This window comes from Saimiri boliviensis, chromosome 14 (genome assembly GCF_048565385.1).
Source record: "Saimiri boliviensis isolate mSaiBol1 chromosome 14, mSaiBol1.pri, whole genome shotgun sequence".
Lineage (NCBI taxonomy): Eukaryota > Metazoa > Chordata > Mammalia > Primates > Cebidae > Saimiri > Saimiri boliviensis.
The window spans coordinates 77,056,676-77,082,869 of record NC_133462.1 but is presented as its reverse complement, the minus strand read 5'-3'; the positions used below and the strand labels follow the sequence as shown (position 1 = coordinate 77,082,869).

At 51.8% G+C, this 26,194-nt stretch overlaps 1 protein-coding gene across 1 annotated transcript in view; it reads right to left on the bottom strand.

Moving 5' to 3' along the window:
• Window positions 1–6,158: 6,158 nt before the first annotated feature.
• The window catches only part of STUM (stum, mechanosensory transduction mediator homolog), a 63,766-nt gene continuing 43,730 nt past the window's right edge, over window positions 6,159–26,194 (bottom strand). The window contains exons 2-3 of the mRNA XM_039464331.2: window positions 18,707–18,886; window positions 6,159–13,811 (exon numbers count right to left, since the gene is read on the bottom strand). Of these exons, the coding sequence (XP_039320265.1) occupies window positions 13,777–13,811; window positions 18,707–18,886 (215 nt within the window). The 3' untranslated portion in view covers window positions 6,159–13,776. The remainder of the gene's footprint in view (window positions 13,812–18,706; window positions 18,887–26,194) is intronic.

The window sequence follows — 26,194 nt, the reverse complement described above, 5'->3', positions numbered from 1 at the left end:
CAAAATTTTTGGCGCCCAAGAAATGGTAAGTGAAATGGGGTCTCAAAACCTCTCACTGTTGCTCCTGAGTATTTTAATCCTCAAACTTTTGAGGGTAGGCAAAACACGTCCCCAAACCTGGGGGATCCCTGGGGTAGACAGAAAGGTCCTTTTCTTCCTTTTTGGGGAAGGACACGCCAGCAGGGGCTCCTTGCTCCCCATCTCCCTCCACGCGGGAGCTGGGATGCATGGCCAAGGCTCCCGCGCAGCCAGCTGGCTTGTCCCCAGCCACGCACCCCCACAGCTGCCTGCCCCTTCCCCAGCCAAGGGGTTCAGCTTCAGCCCACAGTGAACTTTTCTCCCTGGTGGAGGATCCACTTGCATAAGAATAAGAATAAGGGCTTCTTCCCCGGGGATTTTTAACCGTGTTTTTCTTTCCTCTTCTTCCCCCCGTCAGCAGTTATGTTTAAGCAATTTTTTTTTCTTTCTTTCTTTCTAGAATACATTTTCCCATGCTAGGAATGATAAGAATCCCTGTTTATAGTCTCTGTAAAGCTTTAATTGTGAAAAAGGATCTGTAGGGCTAGTCTTGGGCTGTGGCCAAGCTGGTAGCTTTGCGCGACTGCGTGGCTCCAGCTGCAAGCCTCCATCCTGTTTTACATCTTGGGAGCGTGGCCAGTAACCCTTGGCCAGGCTTTATTTAGCAATGCTGCCTTAGGGGACCAGCCCTCTCAGGTTGGATACCTGCATGTTTTCCTAGCCCTGCCTCTTAAAGGACCCCATCCAGGAACTGAGTTTTCTTTTGCCTCTTTTTATATGTACCAGGTGTGATGTCAGTAAAAAGAGCTCTAATTAATTTGGCCTAAAGAAAGACAAGTGCTTGGATCAAATATTTTTTAAAGGGAATATAAAATCCGTGGTACCTTTCAGTTCATGTGACTTCAATCTTTGAGAAATAAGAACAGCCTTAAAGATTATAGGTAAAATGCAGGTCAGATGCAGAGTTTGCTAAGTGTTTTCAGGTTACAAATTGCTTTCGGGTTTTGAGAACTATTTGACTTGCCGGCTTCCCTACTGGGAAGGCTTGGGGACATCAAGAACTAAACAGGCCCACAACTCAGAAGGCAGACCTGGGCTGCAGTGAGCGCACTATGAAAGCAACTTACCAAGTTTTACCTTAAAGTTACAAACTGCTGGGAGTTATGATTATAACTTGTAATTGAAACTACAGAAAATAGATTTACATGCAAGGGGTGTAAGAGTAAAATGTGTTTTTATGTAAAAGGTTAGAAGAAGGCATGGAACTGTAAACTTTTGCCTAGGGTTGAAGGATGCTTTTGAGTTAGATACTGGAGGCTGAAGCTTCAAACAAGTGGTGGAAAAGTTGTGGAAATTAATCTTGCAGAAGAGGTTCTCTGTGAACATATTAACTAAATTTGAAAAGGTTATAAAAGGTTTTTACTTCTTCAAAATTTATGAGTCATCATTTTGAGAAAATAAAGTTTGTGGTAACCTGGAACGCTATTTCATAGCATCAGGTGCTTGAAACATATTTTAAAAATCAAAATTCGCAAAATCAAACTTAAGTTTCCAAATTGTCTTTCTTGACACCTGGCTTTTCAGATGTTTTAGAGGGCCCCTGAAACATCCAGAAAAAAGAGGTAAACGGGATTATTTGACATGTTTAGGTACACAGAATTGCCAAAATGATCTGCAGTCTTCTTTACGTTGTCCTTTTGTGAATACTAAAATAAGTTCCAAAATTGTATGGAATTTCTAAAATTCCAGTGTCTGAGTATATGCTATCAATCATAATCAAGTTTGGTATGTTAAGTTGTTGTAAACCATGGAGATTGTTAAAACGCAGCTTTGAAAGAAGAGACCCCTCCACCCCAGCAGGCTTTGTGTGAGCAACATGGCTATTTATTTACCTTGGTGCATGTGGGAAAAGGATGTTAGTGAAGGGCGGGGGGTTAAGAGTTGGTTTTATAGGTTTGGGGTGGACAATGGAAAGTTACAAAGTAAGATCAGTTACAGTGGTGGGGGTAGGGGCAAGGAGTATACGTTACCATAAGTTTAGTTACAATGGCATGTGGGATAAGAGTAGTTAAGATGGGGCTGGGCAGGGGGGCGCGGTGGCTCATGCTTGTAATCGCAGCACTTTGGGAGGCTGAGGCGGGTGGATCATGAGGTCAAGAGATGGAGACCAGCCTGGCCAACATGGTGAAACCTCGTCTCTACTAAAAATACAAAAATTAGCCGGGCATGTGGTGCGCGCCTGTAGTCCCAGCTACTCTGGAGGCTGAGGCAGGAGAATTGCTTGAATCCGGGAAGCAGAGGTTGCAGTGAGCCGAGATCGTGCCACTGCACTCCAGCCTGGCACCTGGCGACTGAGCGAGACTCTGTCTCAAAAAAAAAAAAAAAAAAAAAAAAAAAAAAAAAGAGTGGTTAAGATGGAAGGGTATGATGAGAAGTATTCACATTATTATAATAACAGTTAAGGGTAAGGTGAGCCATCTTAACCGGGGAAAGCTCAGGGATAATGGTGAACTGGGGTCAGGATGTGGGGACATGGTTGTGGGGTGATCAGTTGAGGTAGGCAGGACTCAGACTTTCTGGGTCTGGGCTTGCACATGGAGGCCTGACAGATAAACAAATTTTTTTTGTCACTTGTGTTTCTAACCTGGACATTTTTTATTCACAGACAATTGTTGTCTTGTTTTGATCCTTTTCAGGGGATAGTTTATAATAAACTACAGAACTTTAACAGATGCTCTCAAATACAAACTTCTGACAACTTTGAAGATTGTAGCATTAGAATAAAGGAAAACGTACAGGACTCATGAAGAACTGAAATGTTCACAAATATCAAACAGAAGAATTAACTAAATGGACTGAGCTCAGAGAGCTGAAGCAACATTTTAGACTTTTGGTCAGAATATTGCTGTTCCTTGTTTTGTTTTTCATAGTTAGGGACATGTATTTTGAATGATTTACAGCCTTTAATAATTGAGTAAGATTTACTCCCATGAACAAAAACTTGGAGCATGTTTGTTTCTCTCTGCCTGGTTCCTCTAGAAGTTGGAAACTATCTGCGAGTATTCTTATGGTAATACAGTTGTTTTCATCAGTGCATTAAGAATCATTTTTCTTTTCCAACAGAACACAATTGGACAAAGTAGTTGTTTAACCAAGGTTTTGACTGGAAGGGTATGCTTCCCTTTAAGGAGTCAATCTTGACTTGCAGAGCCAATAACAGCCCTGTGGGAGAAACCAGTCTCATACCCTTGCCTATGCAGTCCCTGTACAGGGTTCTTCACAGTGTACAGGTAATGAATGTCACCTTCTAACAGGTCCAGGAGCTCCAAGTTTATCTCGGGACCTTAAGATAAACTCACGGGCATTTGAGGATACAAACCCATGGTTGGGCTCAGGTTTAAAAGGACTTATCTGAAATTCCTTATGGAACAAACTTCCATCAAAGCCAATCCAAAAGGCTTACGTAGAAATAACTATTCTTGCTGCACTTTATGCAATTAATCAGGCCAAGTGTAAGACTAAAGTCTATTTGCAAACCATTCAGTCCTATGACGATTTTTTTTTTCTTCAACAAAAATGAGGACTGGAGAGAGAAATCATGTTTCAGCACTTACACATTTGTCATTAAATTCTAAACTCATTCGTTGTTTTTAAGTTTTCACCTGCATTTTAGACTAACCCTGCTTGCTCCTTGTGAACCTACCAGCAACCTCCAGCTGCAGTTCAGAAAGAACTAAAGGAATGGGTAATGTAGAAATCTGGATCAATATTCTGATTCTGAGTAATTATCCTGCACTTCCTGCCAGGTGATGCCCATCTATTGGAGGTTTCCTTTTTGGGAATGTAAGACCAAGAAAGCTCACCAAAACCAAGCACTGTGTACCCCAACCCTTGCAAGCATAACTGTGGCCACCAGTTATCTGGTTGTGTCACAAGGTATCCTTTTCTCTGCCTTGTTGGAGGAGGACTCAATTCCACAGCTTTGCCTCAGCATTCTTTAGAGGGGGCAATGAGACAGCTAGGTGGGAGGGGGCTCCCGCAGAAACTCCAACTGGCCTGCACAGTGAGGTGGAGCCTCGGGAAGATCAGGACATTTGCAGCAGGGAGGAGCCTGGCCCTCCCCTTCCTGGGCGGAAGCTGAGATTCCAGCTGCTGGAGGGGGACTCTGGCCAGCGAGACTTCCTGTTTCCCCCTGTTCTTCCTTTTCACCCAATAAAACCCTGTCTCACTCACCATTTAAATTGTCCGCGAGCCTGACTTTTCTTAGCCATGGGACAAAGAACCCCAACTTTAGCAGAAGTAACGCAAAGTCCTGCAGCATTATCACCCCAAGCTGTTCCTGAGGCGTTTCTTGGAAATGAAGACCCATCTTCTAGGTTCAGTGGCCCAACATGCAGCCGGCACCGATCTGCCCCCGGGTCCCCCACCTGGGACTTTCACTGCACCAGGTTTGGGCTCCACTCCTCCTCTGAGTAAAGCATTGGCAACCCCGTCCTAAAACCCAGGCACTGCCTTCCCACCTCCTCGAGCCCTTCGTCTCTGAACAGCTTCATGCGTCCCTTCCTCTGACTGGTCACCGGCAAGCACGAGCCTCTCCCAGGGCCTAGGGACTGGGGTGTAGGGAGTTGTGCGGAGCAGATGCCTTCATGCTAGTTGCAGCCCCTTCCTTCTGGGTTTGAGGAGAACTGTCTCAGTAGCGGACACTTATTCACCCTGCAGCAGAGAGGCAATGGCTAGCTGGCTCAACTCACATCACCCTTCTTGAGGTTAAGAGACTTGGTGCTGGGAGAAGAGAGGGGATGTTAGTACATTCGAGGGGTTTCTTCCCTTCACCTGCAAGGAGAGCTAACTTTATCTCCCATTGTGCCTTCCGATGAGCCCCTCTGAAGCTGAATGACTGCGGAAGAATCCTCCAGCCAGGAGCCTTGGGCTTAATCTGAGCACATTGAGTATTTGGACAATGCAGATGATCACAAAATGCTCCCTAGAGCATCTGGGGGACCCTGAGCGCCTTCACTGTACTGCCTTGGGCTTTAGGCACCGGACTTGGCAACGACTGAAGTCAACCTTAGGCACAGATGCCATTTCTGGGGCTTTGGAGGGGCCGTTGCAGTAGAGCTCGAAGTCTCACCAAAGGTTGTGCCTTGAAGCTGATTCACTCATTTAGACAACAGCAGCATTGAGGCCATCGAGACTGCAGCCTCTCCCCAGGTAAGTGGACCCCTAGGGTGCTGGGCTGGCCTGAAGAAATGGCAAGAGGCGGGGCCTTTCCCTGGGTGTGAGTGACAGGAATGATGCCTGGACATTCATCAGAGGACTTGCCCCCACCCACCATGGCACCCAGCACTGGATGCGACACTACAGATGCGGTTTCATTCCAGATCCCAGCCTGCGGCTGCCCAGGCATCTGACACCAGACAGCCTGTGTTGTCGGCCCCAGCATGCTGCGATGAATACTGAGCTGCCTGTTGAGTATCTCCCCAGGGATGAAGGAAAGCACGGAGCTTTCTTAATGCCCAGCACAACTCTTTCATTGAACGCTATTAGATTTCATCCTGTTAGATTGTCAGGAGCTTTTGGGATTCTGATTTATTCATCTAATACACTTATTTCTCCTTATTCACAAATTTGGTAAGTTCTCTAGGTCTTCATCCCATCATGAGGGAAGGTGTTGGCTGCATTGCAGATGCAATTCTCTCCAAGGTGCATCCCGTCCTTAGTTATAGCTGAACAGGTATAAACATTCCCCTACCCACTCTTACCCAGACTCTCATTTATTCAGAAGTCTTTGTCAAATATGTATGTTGCTCGCATTTCCCTCATCAGCTAGTCTAACAATTAAGAGAGGGAAATGAGCTGCATCTGTACACTTATTCTTGGTAAACCCAATCTGGGGCCTGATGCTTGATTTAGCAAGCGAATTCCTGGTTGCAAAGGGACCAGATTATCAAAGATGAGGCTGTGCCTTTCAGAAGAAGGGGAATTCAGAAAAAAGGTCTGAAAGAGGGCAAGACCTGCCTTGGAGGAGGGCAGCCTTGCAACAGAGAGCAAACCAATAGCAAAGGCTGCAGAGCTGGGGAGGAAGGTGTGTGGTCCCGGTCAGAGATCTGTCCGATTAGGAACACGGGAGGACACAGGGATTTGAGAAACTACCAGAAAGGCCACATGAATGTTTATTACAACATAGAAAAGAGGGAAAGGAAGAAAAAGGTTTCCAAAGCCATATTTCCAAGGATTAAAAAAAACACAAACTTGGAATGCCAAAGAGATGCCATGCTTTATATATTTATAATAGGAAGGTGTGTGTGTGTATAAATATGTACATGGAGATATGTACACGGGGTTTGGATTGTCATATATGGAGTTTTTTATTTCACGTACAGTAATGCTGCTTGAATGAAGGGTTTTTAAGCTGGCGGAAGGCTGGAGAAACTGGAACCCTGCTAGGCCACTAGAGGGCGCAGTGGAGACCCCTGAGCAGCTCCCAGGGAAGGTCCTCGGGGCTGGGTCCTGAGGCTGTCGGGGAAGGCTAAGCTGTGGATGGGCCTGGGCCTAGGCTGCAGGATTCTGGCCAGGGCAAGTCTGCAAGCGTCCCTAGGTCCCCGACATTAGATATTTTGTCCCTAGGTCCCCGACATTAGATATTTTGTCCCTAGGTCCTCGACATTAGACATTTTCTTCCAAGAAGGGTTCCAGTCATTGGAATAGCCTGGAAATACCCTCTTGGCTGGACTGCGGTGGGGTGGGCTCCCAGCAGGTCTGGGTAGAAGCGAGACAAGAAATACCCAGGAGCTAAGAGTCTTCTCTAAGAGCAGTGAGGCCGGGTGTGGTGGTTCTCGCCTGTAATCCCAGCACTTTGGAAGGCTGAGGGGGTGAGGTCGGGAGTTTGAGACCAGCCTGACCAATATGGAAAACCCTGTCTCTACTAAAAACACAAAATTAGCTGGGCGTGGTGGTGCATGCCTGCAATCCCAGCTACTCGAGGGGCTGAGGCGAGAGAATCGCTTGAACCCGGGAGGTGGAGATTGCAGTGAGCTGAGACCGCATCATTTCACTCCAGCCTAGGTGACAGAGTGAAACGCCATCTCAAAAACAAAAAAGAGCAGTGGAAACGCACAGCAATTAATTTAACAGAAAGAAGAGCGACCCAAACAAGCCAATCGCAGTGTCAAAACACTGCAAATCACAACACAATACTCGTTCGTATGTCAATTCAGTCGATACAGAACCAGTTGTTTTGTTTTTATATATGTATATACGTTGTTTTTCATAAAACTGGCACCACACCGAACAGCAGGGAACTTATCCAATGAAAAGGGCTGGCCACAGGTTCTCATGGGTGCTCAGGCCTTCCAGGGTGACAGTGCCCACGAGGAGCCTGCTACAGCCACCATCACCTTGTCCCTGCTTGAAACATCCAATCAAGTGCTAACCCAGAAAACGGTGAATGGGGACCTCCCTCCCCATTCTTTCCTCCCTGGTTCCTGTGCTGGCGCAGATGGGTGGGCACACTGCCCCCTCTCCTCTGGGCAGGCCCACCTTCCCCTTCCCACAGGACGCCAAGCTGGGGCCGTGGACAATGGGCACAGCTGGGTTTGGTGCCGAGCCCACGCACCCTGGGAGTGCATGGAAGAGATCCACAGGGCAGGGGCCCTGGAGACAGAGGAAACAAGTGCCTGTGGGCAGCGGTGGGGTGTGGTGAGGGCAAAAGGTGCTTGCAGCCAGCCAGCGCCCATCCCGGAAGAAGGGGTGTGGGCTCCTTTGGAGAGAAGTCCCAATCCTGAGGCTCCAGGCAGACCCAGGCCCGCTTCCCCAGCAGCCGAAGGGGCTGTGGGCTGTGAGTATGTGTCTCTGTCCACGTGGGGGGATGGACTGTGGCAGCCACACCTGCCTGGATGGTTGGTATTTTGGCAAATTCAGGCAGGGAGGGAGAGGGGTTAGGGGCCAAGGCTCCCCAGCTAAATGCAAATCCAGATGACTTGCACTGGAAACCCAGGACACACAAGGGCGGGCTACAGGGTACCTTTCTGCCCTCGGCAAGAGCATCAGGAAGGGAGAGGGGAATTGGGACCAGTGTTTCTGTTCTGCTAGAAAGAATCTTGGCTCCAGGATTGCCAGCCACAGCAAGGAGGTGAGGCCTGGGCAGGAGAGGGCAGCCCTTGCCCAGATGGTGCTGGCCCTGCAAGCCCTGGGCAGACGTGGGGAAGCGATGGCTGCCTAAGCCCGCCTTTGCTCCCAACCTAGAGATGCTTAAACTGAGGCGGAGGCAGTCAGAGAGATGCCGGCGATCATCACAGCACATGGGCCAGAACTCACTCCCAGGCCACAGGGGGACATTTGGGGTCCCTCTGGTTGGGATTCTTCCTATCTCTGCATGGCCTGTAATTTAGGGTGGGTGTACGACTGAGCCTGACCACTTCCGTGCCCCTGTGATCCTGTGAACATCCAGCTCTAAGAATCTCGCGGGAAGAAAACTGATGAAAAACACAGGCCCCTGAGCCTTGCACCCCCTGCTCAGGCTGAGCTTTTTTGTGATTATTTTAAAGATCCAAGCCGGTCAGAAGGACCACAGTCACCTCCCCTGACCAGGCTAGCACCTCATCCCCAAACCCAGTGTACTGAGCTCTATGGAGGGAGAAGGGCCAGCCTCATCCTTGAAGAGTGCACCCCACACCTGCCTCTGCTCACCCTGCAGCTTCACCTGCGGAGGCTGGGACGGCAGGAGTTTGGAGGTGAGAGCATCCGTTTCCAAGCACAGGACCGCTGGGCCCACTTTAGCTCTCCCTGCGTGCTGACTGTGTGAATGAATGCAAAACAGGGAGCTGTCCCCTGGTGAGGACTGCCCGAGGCCACTACCTAGCTGCTCAGTGAGCCCTCCAGAGAGGAAGCGCTGTCTTCTCAGCCTGGGGCCCAGCTTCTGTCCTGGGGGAGTTGGCCTTGAAGGCTTCAGGCTAGTCCCCAAGCTTGAGGGTGCCAGCCGCCTGCAAGGTCACGGTCTCCGAGGAGCTTAGGCGCAGCTGGGGCTCAGGGTGGAGTGGGGGACGGGTGCGCTCTAAAAGTGCTCTCCCACTTCCAGTCCCCCTGATAAAAGCCCTCCAACAAATCCAGAAGGAGGGAGGAATAACGGTTCTCTGCCTTCAGCCACTAACCGGAGAACTTCCATTTAAATGACACGCTCCCAAGCATGTATGCAATGCTCCAGGCTTTCTTTGCCTATATCACTTTCACCATAGGAAACAGCCAATGCAATTAAAGCCTAAAGTGGGCCTGAGAGCCTGGATGGGACCCTGAGGGGTCCAGCTCTCCACCCTCTGAGAGTGGCTGGGTCCTGGCAAAACTGAAAGGAATTCTCAGGCGTCTGGGCAGGGAAGGGGTTAGCTAAAGAACATGCTTCAGGGTGTTTGCCTTTGGGGTGTTTTGTGTTTTAATGAGCCACCTGATGCAGAAGGACCAGGGGCCTCTCAGCTTTCCGTGCCCCTCGAGAGCCTTGGGCCTTCGGAAGGCCTTTGCCCCGGCCCTGGGGCTCAGCCCTGCTTTGCGCTGCCTTACGCTTGGTGTTGGGGTCTGTGCCTGGCTTTTCTTTTTGAGAGTCGGGACCCTTTGCCCTCCAGAAGAAAAGTTAATCATGTGGTTTTTTTCCTTGCTGCAGTTCCTTTCTGCAGCGTCCTCCTTACTGCTCTCAGCATGGCTGGAGCCCTGGGCTGGGAGAGCAGGTGACTTGGTCCTGCGCATCAGGATGGGGAAGCGCCAATCCCAGCTCTCTCCTCATCCCAGCTCTCTCTCTTCTAATCCCAGCTCTCTCCTCATCCCAGCTCTCTCTCTTCTAATCCCAGCTCTCTCCTCATCCTAGCTCTCTCTCTGCCACCATCCCCTGACACCCTCAAGAAGGAGTACTCTTCTGGGCCTGCCTAAAGGAGGGAGCATGGGTGTAAGGGCCGCCCAGGCCGGTGGGAGCCCAGAGCCTTGTGGGGCAGGGTGGAGGCGTCCAGGGCCTTCCCAGGCGGCTTTCCCAGACACCCCCTGAGTGATAACAGGTCTCAGAAGGGGGCCGCCCCGACACATGGGAGGGAGAAACTTATTTTCCAGGCTTGGGCTGAGGGTGACTGCTGAGGGGTTGGAGAAGAGATGGCAATTGGTGTCATATGTTTAGTGACACAATCCAGACACAGGTGGGATTGTGTCACTAAACATGTGACATAATCACCCTCTTACTCCTGAGGGGTGAGGACCCCTCCCCAGGGCGTGCTCCAGGATGCCTGCAATTCCCCTTCTTCTGAAGGTGCTGTACTGAGTGTGTCGATGGCATAGGCTGTGGGGGTGAGCCAACCTGGCCACTTGCCCGTCCTGCCACTTAGGAGCAGAATGTTTAAGGGCACATGGCTTACTCTCTCTCTGACCTTCAGGTCTGACATCTGAAACTCACAAAGGTACCTCCCCTCCCAGGAGCTAAAAAGCCCTGGGGCTGGATGTGTGGGTCGGGGGCAGCTGAGGGTGGGGACCATGCTACCTGCCTCCTTCTTACCTTGGGAAGGCCATCGGCGCGGCAGATTGGGGAGCGCCCCAGCAGCAGAGCTTCTGCCCTGCAGCCCCGGTACTAGGCAGGCAGGCAGGCGGGGGCCACAGCCAGGAGCCATCAGACTCCTGCTGCTCCCATGGGGCCCTAGCCCTCCCCTCCTGAGGTCCTCAGTTCTAAAACTGACTCGGAGCTCAACATCCAAATCGACAGTCTCCACTGTCCACAGGACACGCCCCGGCCACCCACGGCTCACTCTGGCCCAAGGGAATGGCCACCCTGATCCCAGTGTCATAGTTGGGTCCTGAGAGCATCTCGTTGCCTCTGACTTTCTCCGCACACCTGGGATTCCTGCCCAAAATACACACAGCCAGGGCGCATCCTACTGAATTCCAACGGCGAACCTGCCCTGCAACCTCTGAGACAAGAGCCTTGTCTATACTACTGAGGCAAAGCCCAGCTTCGTCACCAAAGGGTTGGGTGTCAGCCAAGCACTTGCCAGCACGAGAACCCCGATTTTCAGCCAGCTGCTGTTTGAGAGGCTAACTCTGGCCCTGGTCTGAGGAGCCAGCTGGAATTACTTGGAGTAAATCAACCACCGTCCCTTATCCTACTGAAGAAGATCGTGCTGAGACCGAGGTCTAATTTAGAGGGGCGGGGGGGATATTTTGAACTGGTCCCACCCACATGGCAACCCTCACAGCCTCATTCAGGAGACAGGCAGGGGCCTCTTGCCTTCTCCCACACATCAGTTACCCGGAAAAGGGCCTCCTCCTGAGGCTGATGTGTTCCCAGGTTTCGAGACGCAGCCCTGGGGGGAGAGGAGGATCTGGGGGTGCAGTGGCCCTCCATGCAAACAAACACACAAACCCCTCTATTAAGCCATCCCACACAGGACTCAGGGTGACACCTGCCACTCAAGAAAGTCCCACCTGCGTCTGGATTGTGTCACTAAACATGCAGTATAAATTGCTATCTCTGCTCCACCCCCTCAGCAGCCACCCCCAGCCCAAGCCGGGAAACTAAAGCTTCTCCCTCCTATGTGTGGGGGCGGCCCCCCCGGGACCTGTCATCACTCAGGGGGAGTCGGGCAAACTGTGGGGGCTGCGTGGGGTCAAGGGCTGTGGGCTGGCGGGCATGGGAGGGGGCGGCTTCCTGCAGCTGAAGCTATTTTATCTGAGTAGAGGGGTGGCTCCGCTCTCATGCAGCTTCCTCGAGAGCAGCGAGCAGCCAGCCTGGAGGATGCCCGCTGCACACGGCAGAAGGTTCTAGCTTTTTAGAGAAAACCAAATCTGATCCCACACCTTGAAGACACAGACTTCCGGACAGGAAAGAGGAAGGCAAAAGGCCCGGATTGGGGTTGATAAGAAGAAAGGACAGGACGCGACAGACACTGTCAGGTGTTCAAACACGGCAACCCAGCCCCAGGCAGCGATGGAGGAGGGAGAGTCGCTAAGGGATCCATGCTAAGGGGGGGGCCGCAAGGCAGGACAGGCCGGGAGTCAAGTCGGGGCGGGGTGGGTGAGTAGCTGCAGGGGGTTCTGTTTCTCTAGGGATCTCGGGAGCTGTCCAGTCTGCAGGGTGCTCCAGCCCTGCTGCTCAGGCAGGACTGTGATTAGAAAGCCAGTGGATGGCGTAGGTGGGCTGGGACTCCCAGCACAGTGGCCACTACTTCCCCGCACTTTCATTCAGCAAAATCCCTTCTCCTGCCTCATGGCGTTCTGACAGAGTCTCTGATAGACAAACAAGCCCTTCAAAGATGGACATGCCCAGTGGCCCTACGTCAAGTGGAGTCAGAAGCTGGACTTCGGGCCAGCTCCACTTGTTCGTGTTTCCTGTGTTAGAATGAATATGGAATGAAACAGATGTGTAAATGTCCAACCTCTTAGTATAATTTTGGGTTCTCCTTTCTCTTAACTTCAAATTGATACTTGATCCACAGTAGCCTGAACTTCTGCTCGATTCTCCCCATCCCCCGGCCCCCATTAGGCATCTAGCCCGGTTTCAATCACTTCCAGAGGGAGGGGCTTCTTAAAGAGGCCCAGAGTCCCTCGGCAACTGAAGGAGTCCCTGTGTAATGCCGACAATGTCACCGTCTAATGCATTTGTCAGCAAGTAGGATTTTCAGATCCAGGTCCACAACCCCATGCCATTGTTTTTGCGATTCTGAAACCCCAAAAGCTCTCAAATGGTAAGTTTTCCCTAAGTTACTTAGCAGCAAAATTAGACTGAACTGAGCTGAGGCCATTTACAGTTTGTATAGATCCCAATTGATGGGACTAGTCACGTGTTTCTCTGCAGAAATCGTCACGTGCCTGAGGGTAGGCGGATGATCCACACTCTGCTGGAAGGTTAGGAAGTGTTACGGTAAATGGATCACATTGCCTTTCTCAAATCTAAAAGTTCTCAACGCGGAGACACATCTGGCCCCAATGACTTCAGAAAAAGGAGCGTGGGCCAGAAATGCGGTTAAGTATGGAGCTACTAGTCTGCCCACTCCCACTTCAGTCTAATAATTTTGTGTATACACGTCTGGCCATTCTGGCAGTTCCACTCCAGGGAAGGATCCACTCCTCTCCTTCCCAGGAAAACACGGGTCACAACACACCTAGCCCTTCGATTTCAGTGGCAAGGAGGGGGGGGGTGCGGTCAGGGAGGCAGGCCCAGGAGACGCCTGTGAGACTGGTCTTCTCCCTGAGGCCTTAGGCCAGCTGTGGGCATAGTGGGCCTTTCCACACTAGGGTGGAGCCTGGCCATCCTCACCCCCACCCTGGTACTGCCCTCAGGAGACCACGCAGTAAATACTTGAGGCGCTAGATTTTGAGGTGGGTGGGGTCCCAGAGGACAGGCCTACCACAGTCCTGAGCCCTTTGTGAGACAGGGCCCGGTGTGGCCCGGCCCAGCAGCTGTGACATGCCCTTGCAGTGGACAGTGGGCACGGCAAGGCGGGTTGGAGCCTGCTGGAGCATCCAGCTTCCCTGTGGGCGTTCTCATCTCCACCCCACTCTCTGGTGCTCTGGTGCCTGCGCCCACAGTGCTTTCTGGAGCAGGAAGGACTGGCAGCCCTCACAACCTGCTGAGAAAAGCAGATGCGTTTTCAAAATAAATAATATTTTTAAAAATACCCCCTTTCCACCCCCAGTCCAGAAAATGGCAGAAGAGAACATGTAATGGTCCGTGTGCCCAAAGCTGCTTGGCGCAGCCCTCACTGGGCCCCCTGGATCTCCCCAGCGGTTCCCGTGGGCTCACAGCTGCTGTGGAATGCCCTGCTCCTTGTAGCCTGCGGAGAAGAAGCAAAGAAGAGATGGTTAGACACCTGCTTTTTTCAGGATTTCTCCAGAATACGCACGGGAGATGTTGTTTATACTAAAGCGTAAATGACCGCTACCATCCGAGCACAACTTTTCCCAAGGGCTTTGGCTTTTTAATGGGAAACAAAAGAATGACTCAGGAAATGTGGAGTGCTGGGTTTATCGGGAATGTATGACAGGTGGGCATTTGGGGTGGGGGCTAAAAGGCTATGTGCTCCTGATCCCACACCTGGAAGCCACTCACAGGTTGGCTTGGTGTCATTTCCTAATGCAGAGCCTTGGGAGCAGGTGCCAGGCAGGCTTCCTGAGGGTTGGGCATCTGGTAGGGGTGGATAGAGAGGAGGAAGAAAGGAGGAAGATGGCATACAGAGGGGAGCAGCCATCCCTGCGTGTGTCCAGTCTGCTGGACGGTTGCGGCAGGAAAAGGCGCCTGAAGGCTGAACCTTTAAAATGTTGATCATCATGAGTCCTTTGGGAAAAAGTAAGGAATTGTCACTGCTTTATTTGGGTGTGAAAGGGTACTATGCGTATTTTTTTTTTTAAGAAGATAGCCTTTGGGTGACTGAGGCATGTGGATGACCATGTCAGACCATCCTGGCTAACACAGTGAAACCCTGTCTCTACTAAAAATCCAAAAAAAATTAATGCCTGTAGTCCCAGCTACTTGGGAGGCTGAGGCAGGAGAATCACTTGAACTTGGGAGGTGGAGGCTGCAGTGAGCCAAGATCATGCCACTGCACTTCAGCATGGGTGACAGAGTGAGACTCCATCTCAAAAAAAAAAAGATACCTACTGAAATATTCCCAGCTATTACATTAGTGAAATTTGCTGAGCACTTATTCGATTAGCCAGTGAACATAGTCTGAAGAGGAGCTTCGGTGGATTGAGCTGCTTTTTCTCTTCATTCAGCAGAGTATTTCTCAATTTTGGGTGCTAGTAAACCCATGGGGAGACGTAGGGAATGGCAGAGGAAGGAGGCTGGCCGTGAACGGACAGCGGCTGGAGCTGGCATGGACATTTAGGACCTCATTCTGCTAGGGCCTCTACTTTTGTCTGTGTTTAAGCATTTTCCAAACAAAAAGCTAAAGCTAAACATAAAAACCCTTTGACCAGTGGGGAGACTGGCTGGGGTGTTTGTGTGCGGGACTGGGGGACTCAGGGGAGGGCAGGGCCCCAAGCCGCAGCACGAGGCCCGCGCGTCCATCCGCAGACTCACCTTGGGAAACTGCAGCAGCGCGGAGTGGGGGCAGCAGGAGGAAGAGGAGAGAGAGAAGAGAAAACACAGCCTGAAAACAGAGCCACAGGGAGCGCTTGGAGCATGAAGCAAAGCGGATCGATGGTGAGGCCTGGGGGATGGGACAGGGGCCATGCCAGCGGCTTCTCAGATGCCAGTCCCCAGGCCGGGGGTGCTCAGTGCTCATGGTGACAGCCACTGTGGCCAGCGGACTGCCCACCTGGTGTGTGGGCGTGGCTGGGGACACAGCGAGGGGGTCTCTCTCTGCCAGGGAGTTCTGTCCACTGCCTCCCCAGCCCTCTATATCCTGGCCATGCCCACACTGCTGCCCATCATTCTTTACTCTTGTCTTCTTTTGAGGCAGAATCTCACTCTGTTGCCCGGGTTGAAGTACAGTGGTGTGATCATGTCTCACTGCAGCCTCAAAGTCCCGGCCTCAAGTGATCCTCCTGCCTCAGCGTCCCAACATGCTGAGATACAGGCTTGAGCCACAGCACCCAGATCCCCCGCTTTATTACATCCTCACCTCAGGCCTTCCTCAAGATAAATTCCAGATGAACCTGAGGAGCGGCAGCTCCTGGGACAGCTAGAGCTTTGACTGCAGCGATCTAAAGATGCTGATGTGCCCCATCCTGGCCCCAGCCTGACTCTATCCGAGCTATGTGCTCAGCTGTTTCTGTGGAGAGGAGCCACATATATAAAAATTCTTTGGGGAAGACCCAAGCCAGAGGGCAGCAAACAGGTTTCATCTTGCAGACCTCCTGGATCAATCAGCAGTGACTGCCTGAAGCCGTGTGCTGAGAACATGTGAGACTGTTCAGCAGAAAGTATCATGGTTGATTAGCAATGTCTGCCACGGGGATGGTGGTAGAAAGAGCCCACCATAGAGCTACCAAGTATTTATTGACCCATGACCAAGACAGGCTATTGTTGGTTGTTATTTGTCGTTATTCATATAAATCAGGCAACATGCTTGCAATTTCCTGATTGTAGCTCCCACTTTCATCCAGATTTCTCTGACTCCCCTCTTAGGAGGTTTTCAAGATGGTGTGTTTGCCGATGACACCGCACGCAATGCCATGTGAGGAACTCGAGTGTATTGTTACAACGGGAAAATCTCCGTTTTTACGGCAAAAGGCTGGAGTGACACCAGAAAGAACAGTCCCTTATCCAGCTGTCTTCTAAAGGAGTCACTCTGGGACACACATGTTCCGTGGTCGCTGGGAGTAATCCCACTACAGCACCATCTCATGAGTGGCAACTCTTCACCCTTTGGGGGTGGGTTTACTGGTGGGAAAAAAGTGCAAAGGCATCCCTTGCTGAGATGGGTGAATGAGCCTGGCAGTCAGGCCGTGGTAAGAGTGACGTGTGGCTGGTTTTTGTATGCAGCCCTCAGGTCTATCCCTCTATATGGTTTGATTGTATCCCCACCCCAATCTCATCTTGAACTGAAACTCCACAATTCCCCTGTATCATGGGAGGAACCTGGTAGGAGATAATTGAATTATGGGAATGGGTCTTTCCTGCACCGTTCTCATGATAGTGGATGCGTCTCATGAGATCTGATGGTTTTAACAATGGGAGTTTCCCTGCACAAACTCTCTTGCCTGCTGCCACGTACAGAAGCCGTGACTTGCTCCTCCTTGCCTTCCACCATGATGGTGAGGGCTCCCCAGCCAGGTGGACCTGTAAGTGCATTAAACCTCTTTTTTCCCCTAGTCTTGGGTATGTCTTTATTAGCAGTGTGAAAACACACCCCCTAAAAGCATTCTCAAAAGTTTGATGCAAAGATAGCATCCCTGGAAACAGCGTGCAGACCTCCAAGGGGCTGATGCTGACGCCCAGTGAAGGCTGCGTGGTGAAGGTGGGGGCTGCGTGGTGAAGGTGGGGGCTGCAGTTTCTTGCACTGGCTTATCCTGCAGCCCAGTTACCACCCCACACCGGCAGCGGCAGAGGAGTTTCTGGCCAAGTCAACAGCCGGGGGCAATGGAAAGTGAGGAGATGACTGGGTCCCATCTGCACTTCCTGGAGCCTCAATGCTGCGTCTAGAGCGTGATGAAGGGAGCTCTTTAAGTCATCTCTAAGGTTCCTATCTCTTGGCTCCTAGGTATTAAGGAGATCAAAGACAAGTGTACCAGAAAGCTCTGGAGATCAGATGAGGCATCAACACACATTACCGAGACCTACCCTGCGACTCAGTCGTGTTCCGCTTTAATGCAGAGGCTCCTTACTCAGGTCCGCAGGGCCTAGCCAAATGCTTGGTTTGAGAGAAGATGAGCCAGTAAGAGGGGCTTATCTGGCACAAACTGGGCAGCCTTCAACCTTCCCAGGGCAGAAGGACCTCCCAGGTTCCAGCTGGGAACAGGGTCAGGAGCATGCCTGTGGGCATGTGGGATCACAGGCCCTGGGGAAGCAGCAAATCTCCTCTGTGGGATTGTCGGACTACTTTTTAGGAGTCACCCAAGAGCTGGCAGCACCTCTATCCATCACGCTCTTCACCTCTCCAGACAAATGAAAGTTGCCCCAGGGAGAGAGATCCCTTGAAGGAGACCAAGGGCCTGCCTGCTGGGCTTACCTCACAATAGTCCTCTGATGGGGCAGCCCTTGCCCTGAGCACACCCCTCCTAGGAGGAAGGAGCAGCTTCCCTACCGCTTCCACGCTCATCCCTCCCTGGGGCAGCTTGCTGCTCAGCCACTGGCCCCGCTCTGGCTGTCCCTGGTTGCCAGTGTCTGCCTGGTTTGCTCTCATGCTGGGAGACCCTGGGCGTGCAGCTGACCCACTTCCTCCCCTGATCTCTGCTGCTGGAGGAGCCGCTTCTGGGCAGCCCGTCTGACCACACTCCAGTGGATCTCCCTTGGGCTCTGCTACCTGCATATTCTCTGGCCTGGTGGCCTTACTGGTCCCTGACCCTGGTCCTGGCATTTGTGTGTGCCCTGGGTCTTGGATATTCACAGGATCCTGAACTCAGGCTGAGTTGACTATAGATCACTCTACATCAATCTGGGGCCCTAGAACCCTGCATGTCCCCTCCTGCCTCTGCCACCCTTACCTGGTTCAGCTGACCTCTGGCACTGACGATCTGAGCTGTGAATGGTTTTGGGGGATATAGGACACAATGGGAGGCATGGGGTAGGGAGTGAGGGCAAAGTGCCTCAGAGGTGAGGCCAGTCACTGAGAAACTGTGGCCTCACAGGTAGATGGGTGTGCAAAAATGCAGAACACATGGGTGGTGGTGAGGGAGACGAGCACAGCTGCTTAAAATGGGTGGTGCCTGTTTTAAGATTCTGCTGGGTTATTTTAGAAAGGATAACTGAGTTGTCTTTGGTAAACTTGATTTCGTAACTCCTTTCACAAAGCTGTTCTGTGTCTGAATCAAGTTTGCATTGAACGATGGAACCCTACCTGCCATGCGCTCCTACCTCCCTGCAGGCGTTGGGCCGGGCCCGGTGGGGAAGGCCCCCTGTGCCAAGCAGCCCCGGCAGTCGTGAAGAGGGCACAGGCAAGCCCTCTCCAGAGCCCGTCCTTAGCGGGTGAGCAGGACCTTGGCCAGCCATGAGGGCCTCCCAAGTTCATCCTGTCCCTGCCCCCCCCACACACCACCAGGAGGCGCAGCATCGGCAGCTACTCACTGGCGAGGATGACCATGTCCATGCCCCAGAAGATGCTCATGACCCAGCCCACCATGACGATGGCCGTGAGCACTTGGATGAGGGCTGCCGCGATGTTCAGCCAGAAGACGCAGCACACGTGCCTGTCCGGGAGGTCGGTGCGGGCCCCGCACAGCACGGTGAAGGCCGAGACGAATGTCCCTGTGAGAGGGCAGAGGGGACAGCCTTCTGAGGGTGCTGGGAGACAAAGGGCTCTGAGTGCTCACCGCTGGCCTGGGGCCCAGCTGCCTACCCTCCGAGAGCCCAGAGAGGAGCCCATGGTGTCTGGCACCCTGTCCTCTGAGTGGCACCCCTGCCCAGACCCTTGCCACCTCTCATCTCCATACTGGAGAGGTCAGTGGGCCACTTGCAGGAGGTATGGCATGGGACTTCCAGGGGCCCCACACAGTCTTGGAACTTTTGGGAGAGACAAGGAAGTCACATAACAAGCAGTCCCTTCTGGGAAGGAGCAACAGGGAAGCCACCTGCAATGACAACAGGCAGCTGGAAAGGGTGACTTTATGTGGTAAAGATTCCAAGAGCCAAAGAGTGCCAAGGTGGGAGCTGGTGTGTCTGAGTTAACACAGAAGCAACCTCAGAGGTAAATTCAGGAGAGGTGAAGGGCCAGGAAATGACCGCCCAGCACACACGCTGTTAGCTAAGGGACAGGAGCCAAGACCCTGGGTGCCTGCACAGTCACAGACCAGGACAGGTGTTATAGAGCCTCTCCCTGACAGGGTTCCCCCAGGCACCCCAACCTGTAAGGGGAGGGACCAGAAGTCTAAGCTCTATTGAGCATCCACAGGGTGCCAAGCAATGTGGTGGGTGCGGTCACATTCTTCACCTTGTCTAAGACACGGCCCCTACAGGTGACATCACTACCTTTACCAAGTCAGGCCCCTTTCCTACATGGGCTCTGAGCCCTCCTGACAACAACCGTGCAGAGAATTAGCATTCTCCATATCCGTTGTAGTTTCTTAAGGCTTTGGAACAAGTTACCCAAACCTCGTGGTTTAAAGCAACACAAATTTATTCTTTTATAGTTCTGGAGGTGAGAAGAGTCTGCAATGGATCCTCAGGGATGAGTCCTTCCGGAGGCACCAGGAGAAAATCCACTTCCTTGCTTTTTCCAGCTTCTAGAGGCCACCTACATCCCTTGGCTCGTGGTGCGTTCCTCCATCATCACCAGCAGCAACGTAGCACCTTCTCCCTGACCTCTGCTTCTGTCTATATATTCTTACTGCCTCCCTTGGCAAGGACCCTTGTGGTGGCATTCAGAACCCACCTGGGTGATCCAGGCTGCTTTCTTTCCCCATCTCATTGAATTTAATCACATCTGCAAAGTGCATTTTACTACATCAAGTAGCATATTCGAAGGCTTGGGGATATGGATGTGGACATCTTTAGGAGCCACTGTTTGGCTTACCACACTCTTACACAGAGAGAGAGAGAGACTCAGTGTGATGGTTAATTTTAGGTGTCAACTTGGCTAGATAGAGGGGTTTCTAGATGGCTGAGCATATCTGTGAGACTGTTTCCAGAGGAGACGGGCATGTGAGCCAGTGGACTGAGAGAGGAAGACTTGCCTTCAATGCGGGTGCACGCCATCCAATCAGCTGGGGGCTAAGCTGGAATAAACAGGCAGCGGAAGGGGAATGTCCTGTCTGCCTCCTTTCCCCTTGCAGAGTGAGACGCTTTTTCTTCTCCTGTCTTTAGACATAACACTGCAGGTTCTTCAGCTTTTCAACTCTGGAACTTGCACCAGTGGCCTCTTGGGGGTCTCTCGGGACTGACTGGGGCCGCACCGTCGGCTTCCCTGGTTCTGAGGTTTCAGACGTGGACTGAAACAGCTACCAGCTTCTCTGGTTCTGCAACTCGCAGTCAGCCTATTGTGGGACTTCTCCACCTCTGTGATTACGTGAGCCAACTTCCCTCATAAATCCCCTTCCCAGGGCTGGGTGCAGTGGCTCATGCCTGTAACCCCAGCACTTTGGGACGCAGAGGCTGGCAGATCACCTGAGGTTAATGGTTCGAGACCAGCCTGGCCGACATGGTGAAACCCGGTCTCTACTAAAAAATACAACAATTAGCAGGATGTGGCGGTGGGCGCCTGTAATCCTAGCTTCTTGGGAGGCTGAGGCGGGAGAATCACTTGAACCCAGGAGGCGGAGGTTGCAGTGAGCCAAGATCGCTTCATTGCACTCCAACCTGGGCAACAAGAGTGAAACTCCATCTCAAAAAAAAACAAAAAACAAAAACAAACAAACAAAAAAACAACCCTTCTATATATCCTACTTGTTCTGTCTCTCTGGATAACCCTGAATAATACTCCCAGGAACTAAGCATTTTGTCCAAGGTCACAATTACAGGCGGGCATTGAACCCAGCAGTCTGATGCCAATGCCATGCCCCTCTGCGCTGCCTCCCAGGTGTAGATGGTTTGTTAAAAGCAGGCCCAGACCAGAAAGCAGGGCATTTGGGAAATTGGCCAAAAGACTGGTGACCATTCTCGAGTTCCTCATTCTCTCAGCTCCCGCTCTTTGAGGCTGCCTAGTTTTTTATTTTGCCTCCCCCTCTGAACCAAGTCCATGTACTGATTTCTGAAACCTACTGTGTCTCGCTTTCCTCCTGATCGTAACCACTGCCACCGACGTGAGGTCCCAGGCGCATCTCATTCTGGCCCTTCCCTGCCCAACTCACTGGCTCCTACGGTTTCCAGGTGTGGCCCTTGCTCTCGCTCGCATGCTGTGCTTCAGCGCCAAGGCTGAAGCCTGAGTCCACGTGCCGATTTCTGAAACTGACCCTGTCTAATTTTCCTCCTCATCATCATAACCGCTGCCACCGATATGAGGCCCCAGGCGCATCTCATTCACCTTCATCCCTCCAGCCCCTTGCACAGAGCCTGGTACACAGTAGGTGGCCTGTGGCATTCAAAGAAGTACACCCAACACCAAGTGTCTCTTCCGACCACCTGCCTCATCACCTGTGGCATTTGTTAAAAACGCAAGTGCCCGGGTCTCACCTGATCTACCGAATGTCTAACAGGAGACCCCACATCTGCATTTCTCAACAAGCTTCCCCTGCTGCCCTCCAAGGAATGATAATGCTCACGAAAGTGTGAAAACCAGGGATTCGAATCAGGCAACTCGATAATTACCCGCTCTGTGTTCCCGCCATAGCCCCAGAGGCCCTGTGGGAGACCCGAGAGGCCACGCTGCTCTACTCTCGCCAGGTGGACTGCCAGCCAGGGGCACAGAGTGTGGGCTGGAGCTTCCTTTCTGGGGGATGAGGTTGGGTGCAACTCTGGAGTCTCTGTAGAGACTCATCCAGGCACCTAACTGGACCCCTGCCCTCAAGAGCTCACAGTGTACTGGACAAACTCATCACCCCACCTGACAGAGGAGAAGGAGGCTGAGGGCTGGCCAGGTCTGTAGGGGTAAAAGTGATGGGGCTGGGACTGCACCTCCAGACTCTTCCTGCTGGAAGGAGAAGGGAGAGGATGGTGCAGGGGGTAGGGTGGTGACAAGGGGAAGGTGATGGGGATGAAGAGGGAGGACTGACTCGGGCCATTAGTAGACGGCTTTGAATACCTGGGTAAGAGTTTGTCCCCCACCTGCAGGAAATGGAGCTCCCACAAAGAGTTTTGAGCAGGAGAACGATGTAATGGAAGCAGGGATTTAAGAAAATTAATTTGTCGGCAGGGTGGATTTTTTTTTTTTTTTTTTTTTTTTTTTTAATGGAGTCTTGCTCTATCCCCCAGGCTGGAGTGCAGTGGCGCAATCTCAGCTCATTGCAACTTTCACCTCCCGGGTTCAAGCGATTCTCCTGCTTCAGCCTCCCAAGTAGCTGGGATTACAGGAATGTGCCAACAGCCCCGGCTAATTTTTGTATTTTTAGTAGAGACGGAGTTTCCCCATGTTGGCCAGGTTAATCTTGAACTCCTGACCTCAATTGATCCACCTGCCTCGGACGCCGAAGTGCTGGGATTATAGGCGTGAGCCACTGTGCCTGGCTGGCAGGTGGATTTAAGATGTCTGAGATGGGAAAGATGAACTGGGAGGAGAAGGCAGCAGCTGAGAAACGGGGGGGATGTGGGCTCAGGGCTTGGTGGTGGACACAGGAGGACGCAGGGGACTTAGGGACTATTAGGAAGTGTGTGCCACCATCCTCTGCTTCTGCCAGTGCATCCCACAGCAGAGCCCAGACTTAAAGCCAATCTGTCTAGTGTAGAAGACTGAGTTCTTTTCAGCCTAGGGTGCTACATCCTTACATTAAAAAATAAGGTAAGAGGCCAGGCATGGCAGCTCACTCCTGTAATCCCAACACTCCTGGAGGCTGAGGCTGGTGGATCACCTGAGGTTAGAAGTTCGAGACCAGCCTGGCCAACATAATGAAACCCTATCTCTACCAAAAATACAAAAATTAGCTGGGCATGGGGGCACATGCCTGTAGTCCCAGCTACTCAGGAGGCTGAGGCAGGAGAATCGCTTGAACCCGGGAGGCGGAGGTTGCAGTGAGCTGAGAACACTCCACTGCACTCCAGCCTGGGTGACAGAGCAAGAGACTCCATCTAATAATAATAATAATAATAATAAGGAAAGAACCTTCATCCTTAATGGTTTGCAAATATCCTTGAACCCACTCCTTCCCCTCTCCATGTCCTTTATGGAAGGCCCTAAATTAGACGGTGCTCTGATCTCAGGACTGCAGTGATCCCCTGATCCCCCAACTCAGTGGGAGCTGACTAAGACCCAGTGGCTCTCTCTGTGAGATTCTATGGCCTCACCTCACTCTTCCAGCCTAGGAAATGGGAACAGTGGTCCGTGTTCTTTCCTATTTTTCTTAGACTGAACCATATGAACCTGGCACTTCCGCAGGTCAAGAACAGCTGAATAATAAAAGCCTAATGTGTATATGAAAGTTTTGAGCATAAGGAAACTTTGTCCTTGAACTCAGAGATTCTTAAGGAGGTTGTCTAGTTCATCTTGTCGAAAGAGGAAATCTCACTGGAATTGCCAAAGTGATTAGAGGCCAGTGGGCTGAGTACCTGCCTGCTCCCTGTGGAGCTGGGGAGGCCTGGAGCTCAGTGCTCTGCAGATGAGCAGGGCTGTGCGACATGGATGATCCTTAGCAGAGGCTTTGGCGTCTATGTTAGGAAAAGCTGGGCTGGCCCACACTCTGTTTAATGGAGGAGATGACCTTCGCATGTGCATGGTGCGGGAGGGATTCTGGTCCCTGCTCCTCCTTTACTCAGGTTGACACACTCATAACTCTAAGACACGTAAAAATATAACATTATACACATCCTGACTTCTACCACATGCATGCACGTTGTCCAGTTGCGTTAACTCAGATTTCACTAGTTGGGAAATTATAGCAGGTCCCTTTTGTCGTATAAGGTAGCATATGCCATAAAAGGTGGAGATTAAGTGAATGGATTTATGATATAAAAACATTGTTTTAATCTCTTCAGCAGTAAATTAAAAAAATGATTTTCGCACATTTTCCCATGAAGAGGTGTTAATTGTTTTAAATGAGTCTTACCAGTTAAATAAAACGTTTTACCCAACAGCAATGTGTTGGTTCTAATTTATTCCATTGAGCGCCAGCCATATGCCAGTGTTGAGTCCTGGGAATGGGAACCCAGACAGGTGATGGGAAGTTGCCTCCCCCGCCGGAGAGCTCACACTCTGGCAGGGACACTGGGTCACACCAGGAACAGTGACAAATTCAATTCTGTTTGACCATCGCAGGAAAGACTTCACAGGATAGCAGCAATGGAGCAAGGAGCTGGGAAGCTGATGGGGACTCACGGAGGGAAGGGGAAGGGGAGGAACATCTGCAGACAGGCTGGCCTGGCGGTCCGGAGCTCAGCAGTGCACAGGCTGGACTCAGGACGCGTGTATAACGGAGTGATGAAAAACAAAGCTGGCTCAGACTTCTGTAAAATTGTCAGAAATTAAACAAGTGAGGCTGGAGTGGGCAGGGATCAGACCGGAGAGAGCCTGAGGGCCTGGCTCTGGAATCCACCTTCCTCTTCCAGGCAATGGACAGCCCTGGGAAGGGCTTGAACAGGGGACTATTGGATCCAGTTTGAATTTGAGAACAAACGCATGACCCCTAAGGAAGGATGAGTCGGAAGTGGTGAGGTGGAAGGCAGGGAGAGGAGGCCTGGTGAAATCCCCAGTGAGAAGGGAGGGGAGGGCAGTGGGAGAGACAGGGCCTGCAGAGCACAGGGAGGAAGCATCCTCAACTGAGTGGCCTGCTGGATGTTGGGGTACGGGAGGAACCGGAGCACAGGATGGGGTTGGGTTCTGGTTTTCTACACTGCAGGGTGAGGATGGAGCCATTGACCAGGGTGGGAAACCCAGAGCGGTTCGTGCCCAGCAATGGAAAAGAGCTGAGTCAGAGACAAGGACTCCAGAGGCATCAATTTCAAGCAGTGGTTGGAAGTGAGTGAGGTCACCCCAGGAGGGCACAAAATTCCAGGAAAGACCCCTGGGGACACCAAGATTTTAGGGATGAGCAAGGGAAAAGAAGACCACAAAGGGGACAGGGGAGGCCCAATCAGAGTGGCTGGGAGAGGGCGTCCCAGAAACAGGAGAGAAGTGTCTGCAGGAAGAGGTGCTGGGGCAGGTCGCCTGCTTCAGCAAGGTTCAGTGAGAGGGACACGTGCAATCACAGACTCGCTTAGGCCAAGAGTGGCTCCACAGGGAGTCGGGGGAATGTCAGGGCTCAGAGCAGGGGGTCAGGGGCTTGGAGAGAATGGAGGTGTGGATTCCAGGGCGTGGGTGAGGAGCACTCTTCCTTAAGTGGGAGAAACTTAAGCTTGTTTATCTGCTGCGGAGAAGCTGCCAGGAGGGGGCGGGGGACAGGGTGAAGACATGACCAGGTAGGCTACAAGTGGACGTCAAGGTTCTTGGTCAAATGCGAAGTGGATGGTCGGGGGAGGTGATCCAAAGCAAAGTTTTCCAAACAAGTTTGTGCGTCAAACGCCTCAAACTGAGGTTCATGAAAACGCAGATTCTAAGGCCCCACCTCTAGACTTCCACAGACACAGGGATGGGACTAGGGTTGCTTGTTTAAAAAAATAAGCCTTCCCCGAGCTGATACCAATCCTCACTCTGATGGATGGAGGAATTAGCCTCGAAGATATAGAAAGAGAAAATCACACAACCTGGTCAGAAACGAGTCCACGATTCTGGCCTTTCACTCTGTCCAGTGGCTTCCCCCACATGACTCAGGGACGGTCCTCTGCAGCAGGGACAGGGAGGCTGAGGCTGGCCCTGGGCATGCTGTTCCTGGAGGTCCCAGCCAACACTAACTGGCCCCAGTGAAAATGATGGTAATGGACTGTATTGTCAACCACCCAAATCAATGTGTTGTATGACACCTGGAACCTGGGTACAGACACGTGTTTTGCATGTGTCCTACCATGATCCTGGGAAGAAAGGCAGGCTGCAGAGACCTG